This window comes from Coregonus lavaretus (genome assembly GCF_964263955.1).
Source record: "Coregonus lavaretus genome assembly, contig: HAP1_SCAFFOLD_2714, whole genome shotgun sequence".
Lineage (NCBI taxonomy): Eukaryota > Metazoa > Chordata > Actinopteri > Salmoniformes > Salmonidae > Coregonus > Coregonus lavaretus.
In genome coordinates this window covers 29,948-36,729 of record NW_028159346.1, presented here as the reverse complement: position 1 = coordinate 36,729, position 6,782 = coordinate 29,948, and the positions used below count along the sequence as shown (strand labels likewise).

Genomic DNA, 6,782 nt, shown 5'->3' with positions numbered 1-6,782 from the left:
TCTCTCAATAAGTGTGAGAATTTGACAATTTTCCTGTCCTGCTAAGTATTCAAAATGTAACGAGTACTTTTGGGTGTCAGGGAAAATGTATGGAGTAAAAAGTACATTATTTTCTTTAGGAATGTAGTGAGGTAAAAGCTGTAAAAAATATCAATAGTAAAGTACAGATACCCAAAAAAACTACTTAAGTAGTACTTTAAAGTACTTTACACCACTGCACACACACACACAGCACAGCACTCTCCCCCACTCTGATAAACATCAGCTACAGGGCGCGTGTGCCATTGTTTCACCTTCGCGCTAATTACTCAAGAGTTGTCCTCGAGCGCACTGGAGGGCGAGGGAGCGATCCATCATGTATGGCAGCGGGTGGAGGTCGTTTTATTGCAGCCAATCAATTGTCACGTTAAATAGCCCTGAAGGGAATCGCTTTAGGGAAAACCAAGTGGCCTTGAATTAGGGCGCACAGACAAAAGCAGCGCGCTGATCATGTTGTTCTTCTATTCTATTTTCTTTCTCTCTTGGAAATATTAATAAATTACCAGTAGGAGACAGGCAGCTCTTCTATAACCTACCCCCCACCACCCCTGTGTTTAGGTTGGTAGGGCATGGCATGCATACACCCGGTCGATATCTCAACCAGCATCAGGGGTGTCCCTGCCCTGGGGTCATCACACCAACGTAAACACACACAGAGATAGCGACTAGGCATTCCAGAACAAACAGAAAAAATACAACTTTTCTCTATGCCCCTCTTGGGCGGGATGGAAAAACACAGCCTTTAGTCTGTGGATGTCCAATAGGCTAGACGTATCCAATGCAGCAGCATTACTGCAGACCAGTGGTTCCCAACCAGGGGTACTAGGACCCTTGGGGGTACTTGGCCTATCCACAGGGGGTACTTGAGAAGACTCATGAGACTACAGGCCTACTGGTAAAATGCACATGAGGGGGTAAATCAGCGGTGCTCGGGGCAGAGCATAATTCAGTTGGTGGTACAGTAACCGAAAAAGGTTGGGAACCACTGCTGTAGACTACATCCATTAGGATGTCATAAACACTTTAGTTAAAGAGCTGAAGATGTGAGCCTGTGGTGGAGATGAAGCCTGTTTTTAAGGCCATTAGTGATTTAAAAATACCAATAAAACTATCCCGTTTCAGGGGCGAGACTGCCTTTTTTATATATATTTTTTATATGGCCAGTAAAAATATGACCCACAGACAGAATAAATACTAGTTCTGTTCTGGAGTTCGTCAGAAGAACTGTGGGGACCGCTCTCTGATTCTTAACATGAGAAGAGGGCCACAGGCAACGTTCCTCATCTGAAACCCCGCCCTTCTGAGTACTCTTCCGCCTGCTGATTGGCTTCTGAGACCTCTCCTGGCCGCTGGTTGGCTGTCCCTCGCGAGAGAGACAGAGAATTTGCTCATTACGGAGTGGGGCGGAGGCGCGCGGGCAGAACACGTAGAGACTGACCAGCAACCTGTCACCACAGCATATAGAGCGCAAGACCTAACAGAGCTTTTATACGGGAAACTGGAACGGACAGGGCTCCGGGATGTCTCCGAGGTCTCGTCCGTGAGAAACCACAGAATGAACAATCGAAACAGACACTGCAAAGTGAGGCAGGAGTTTTAATTGAAAGGAACATCTGGATATAACAGTTCCTTTTATTATTGCCTTTGGATACGTTGTTTCCAACTTCGCTTGACGGGTCGGAGTGGACTACCAACTGTGCTTCCAGTGGAGAGGTTCGTCTTGGCGAGCCAGGAGCGGGTATAAACAGCCGCTGACCGCGCACTCTGAGGTGGACTAATCTTTACCCAGCACCCGGTGGACTAGCCTACCAGGCAACGCCCGGAACCCGATCAGCTGATCACTTTGGATTCTTAGCGGGATAACTTTGGAACTTTCCCCCCTCGTGACAATGAGTCGGGCTGTGTACACTCTTGCGGCGGTAGCGCTCTCCCTCGCGCTGCTGTGCGGTCCAGGACCCCTTGGTCTGGTGCGTGCATTCGGCGACGAGGCAGAGGAGATGACTTGCGACCCGATACGCATCGCTATGTGCCAGGACCTGGGATACAACGTCACCAAGATGCCCAACCTGGTGGGCAACGTCCTGCAGTCAGACGCCGAGCTCCAGCTCACCACCTTCACACCACTCATACAGTATGGCTGCTCCAGCCAGCTGAAGGTACACACACACACAGCATATATTTTACTATTTTTGTGCGGACCTCAAATTGATTTCCATTAAAAATCCTAATTTTTCCTAAACGTAACCCTAACCTTAATCCTAACCCTAAACCCTACCCCTAATTGTAACCCTAAACCTAGCCCTAAGCCTAAAATAGCCTTTGTCCTCGTGGGGACCTGGGAAATGTCCTCACAAGGGAGAATGTTCCTTGTTTTACTATCCCTGTGGGGACTTTGGTGGATTTCCGGTACCCACACACACTCTCTCTAGCTGCTCCAGCCGACTAAAGGCATACACACACACTGTTGGTTCTCAGGCTGGGCTGTGTGTTGGAGCAGGCAGTGTATAGTGGAGAGAGACAGAGAGCACATGACAGAGTTGCAGGGAGGCAGCCAGTCTTGGTTCAGCAGCACGGGGCAATGAGGTAATACATGTCTGAGGAGAGGAGGGGGCCAGGCCAGCTCCACATGGCAACAACAATACTGCCCTCAGTACTACTCTCTGTAAGGCCACTTGTCTGCCTGAACCACCATGAAGCTGGAAATTAAATCCTTCCCATTTTGTCTTTCTCATATGGTTTTTATTGTCCTGACTGAAGTGACAAATGAGGACACTCTTAGAAAAAAAAAGGTGCAATCTAGAACCAAAAATGGTTCTTCGCTGTCCCCATAGGAGAACCCTTTGAAGAACCTCTTTTGGTTCCATGTAGAACCCAAAAGAGTTCTACCTGGAACCCAAAAGTGTTCTACCTGGAACCAAAAATGGTTCTCCTATGGGGACAGCCACAGAACCCTTTTGGAACCCTTTTTTCTAAGAGTGTAGTTATTTATGTGGTTAGATAGAAATGTCAGGATGAATGGATCCAGTTTTCTGTTGATATTTACTGTTGTTTACCATTCCATAGCCTGTAGACACAGCATACCACTGGCAACTTTGTCTCTAAGGATATTCCTTATCCTGACCATTGAGATACATTAACATATATTCAGTCCAATTCTAATTGATTTAAGGGCTTTTGTGGTATTATTATGGTGTTGTAGTTGGCTGGATGGTTATTTGTGTGATTATGGGTTTGCGTAGTTTGTGTTGTGATTGTCTGTCTCTTGTGGTTCAGTGTGTGAGCGTGTTATGTGAGCGCTCCGGAGTGACGGCCGTGAAATGTTTCCATTTCCTGTCTGAGCACAGAAACATCCCACAGATTAGGCTCTTTCTTACACACACACACACACACACACACACACACACACACACACACACACACACACACACACACACACACACACTCAGACATTCACCAGAGGAAATGGAAACTAGATCTTGCACATGGCTTTTCTAATAGGAAGAATCCCCCAGGTATCCACACACACACTGGGCCGTGAACAGAGGCGGCACTCAGCTTACCTGCTGCGGAGGAAAACAAGCCTTCTCCAGTCCAGCTAGTGATCAGAGAACAGTAGCACAGTTCCAACAGAGAGAAACATCACTGATATAATCTCACACTCTCACAATGCTGCCTTGCGCTTCCCACTGCTTCCCACGCCACAGGATAGCCCCCCCCCCCCACACACCTTAGCCCGATACATTCACTTGTGTTTATGGCTAGACAGTTATCTTTACTGCAGTATGCTGACCAGAGAGTCAGAGTAGAGTTTGTCCCTCTCAGTTAAAGTTAATCAGACGTTCATCTCTCCGGGACATTGTCTGTATGACTATTCAATTACCTGTTTATTTGTTGTAGTAGCTTTAATAATCATTTAGAAATTCACTAAAGGTTTCACCACAATCTTTTGTGATAGTTGCCTGGTTTTCCTGACTAAGCTCAAAACAAATTAGAATAGGAAGCAGACTAAGGACCATCATGCAACACAGGGAAAGCAGACACAGAGCAATGCACACAGAATCATCATAGAAACTATTTTAGAAATTCATTAAGTGACATATGCAAAGATAACACCTCTCTCTCTCTCTCTCTCTCTCTCTCTCGCTCCCCAGTTCTTCTTGTGTGCGGTGTACGTGCCCATGTGTACAGACAAGGTTCCCATCCCCATTGGGCCGTGTGGCAGCATGTGTCTGTCTGTCAAGAGGAAGTGCCTGCCTGTCCTAATAGAGTTTGGCTTCGTCTGGCCAGAGCTGCTCAACTGCAGCCTGTTCCCCCCTCAGAACGACCACAACCACATGTGTATGGAGGGTCCAGGGGACGAGGAGGCATTTGTCCGGCCCCTGCCGCCCCAGGAGGAGGAGTGCCAGGCCCTGGGGGCAGGGCCAGACCAGTATGCCTGGGTGAGGCGGAGCCACAGCTGTGCGCTGCAGTGTGGGTATGACGCAGGGCTGTACCGGCGAGGAGACAAGGTGTTTACAGACGTGTGGATGGCAGTGTGGGCAGTGTTGTGTTTCCTCTCTACCACTCTGACCGTCCTCACCTTCCTCCTGGACTCAACACGCTTCTCCTACCCCGAGAGACCCATCATCTTCCTCTCCATGTGCTCCAACCTCTACAGCGTCGCCTACCTGGTGAGGACATAGGACTTAGAGCAGGGGTAGGCAACCCTGGTCCTGGAGTGCCGCAGGCCCTTCATGTTTTTGATTTAACTGACCTGGAAGACCAGGTGTGTTCTAATTTAGGCAACCACTGAACTGTTCCAGCCGGTGACGCCTCCACATACAATTTAAGAAAATCATCAAGGATAACACAATAAAGCTTGAAAGCTTATTTCCATTGTGGTCCTTTTGGAGGGGGGTGCAGCAAGGATAGGCAGCAATGGTAGTGGCAACAAACAATGACAGACAAAATTGTTGTTTGTTTCATAAAATGAGCTAATTATTACAGTTCCATTTCCTAATAAACAAATGTGGACAGGTACATCTCCCTTGTCTCACATACCCCTAATATATACAACTATCTAAGTCTTATATATATATACAAGAAAGGAGGCCAGAGTCAGGCGTACCTACAGGGTGCATAGTTGGAACAGAAAACAGGGTTGCCTACCCCTGACTTAGACGATTAAGCTCATGTTTAAAGCACTGGGCTGTTTCTCAATAGTTTAAATTAGCCTCCTCTTCTCCATGATCACCAATATGACAGGTGGGAGCAGTTTGTTGTAAACCTGTCCAGTCCTTTCAGCTACCAGTGGTAATGAGGAAAGTAGACAAGGACAGGAAGCCATGCTAGAGTACGTAGACCCAGCCCTGGTCTCCTGGATGACCTGATGACCCCTGGTCTCCTGTATGACCTGGTGACCTCTGGTCTCCTGTATGACCCCTGTGTCTGTCTGTGTTTCCCTGTAGGTGCGCCTGACTCTGGGTCGGGAGCGTGTGTCCTGTGATCTGGAGGAGGCAGCGGTACCTGTTCTGGTACAGGAGGGGTTAAAGAGCACCAGCTGTGCCATCGTCTTCCTACTGCTCTACTTCTTTGGCATGGCCTCCTCGCTGTGGTGGGTACACACACACACACACACACACACACACTCTGGACAAAAGTATTACATTGTAAGGAATAGATTTGAATGAAACCGTTAGAACAGTCGCCTCCCAGCTCTCTAACCCGTCTCTCTCTCTGTCCCCTCCCAGGTGGGTGATCCTGACTCTGACCTGGTTCCTGGCGGCAGGGTTAAAGTGGGGTCACGAGGCCATCGAGATGCACAGCTCCTACTTCCACATAGCAGCCTGGGCCATCCCCGCCATCAAGACCATCGTCATCCTCATTATGCGACTAGTAGACGCTGATGACCTCACGGGGCTGTGCTACGTGGGTAACCTACAGCAGGAGGCTCTGACGGGCTTTGTGGTCGCCCCGCTCGCCACCTACCTCCTCATCGGGACGCTGTTCATCTGCGCCGGCTTGGTGGCCCTGTTCAAGATCCGCTCCAACCTACAGAAGGAAGGGGCGAAGACGGACAAGCTGGAGCGTCTGATGGTGAAAATCGGGGTGTTCTCTGTGCTGTACATGGTGCCTGCATCCACTGTGATAGGCTGCTACCTCTACCAGCTGTCCCACTGGGGGGACTTCAGAGCCAGTGCCAGGGACTCATACGTGGCAGCAGAGATGCTGAGGATATTTATGTCTCTGCTGGTGGGTATCACGTCGGGCATGTGGATCTGGTCGGCCAAGACCCTCCACACCTGGCAACGCTGCTCTGCCCGCCTATGGAGGGACGGCCGGGCAGGGAGGGGCAAGCGTGCACCGGGGGACAGCTGGATAAAACCTGTCAAGGGCAATGAGACAGTGGTGTGAGTAGAGAGGGAGCGAAAGAGAGAGGGAGAGAAATAGAGAGGGATAGAGAGAGAGGGGAAGATAGGAACCGGGTGGCTTTTTAAAGCAAACCTGCCCCCAAACCCACTATTAGATCCGCTACCTGATGGAGAGAGGGAACGAGAGAAGGACTGGAACGAGAGAAGGACAGACAGATCAATAGCACCACTAAGCAGACAGCGGTCTCCTTTGCCCACTGTGTCTGTGGTTCTCTCCCTCCTAGCAGACTCTAACCCACTGCCAGAGAAGAGACTGACCCTGTAGCCTACAGCAGACTCTGGGCTGATCTATAGGACCTTCTGACTTTAGAGAGTTGTTCTTAAAGGTTGAAT

At 49.2% G+C, this 6,782-nt stretch overlaps 1 protein-coding gene across 1 annotated transcript; it reads left to right on the top strand.

The window, feature by feature from the left end:
- Nucleotides 1-1,928: 1,928 nt before the first annotated feature.
- LOC311122976 (frizzled-4-like) lies at nucleotides 1,929-6,432 on the top strand (the record flags this gene model as incomplete). The annotated part of the gene is made up of 4 exons (XM_084197269.1): nucleotides 1,929-2,195; nucleotides 4,191-4,709; nucleotides 5,487-5,632; nucleotides 5,769-6,432. 4 exons carry the CDS (start codon nucleotides 1,929-1,931, stop codon nucleotides 6,430-6,432), a joined length of 1,596 nt encoding a protein of 531 aa, XP_084053395.1.
- Nucleotides 6,433-6,782: the final 350 nt, after the last annotated feature.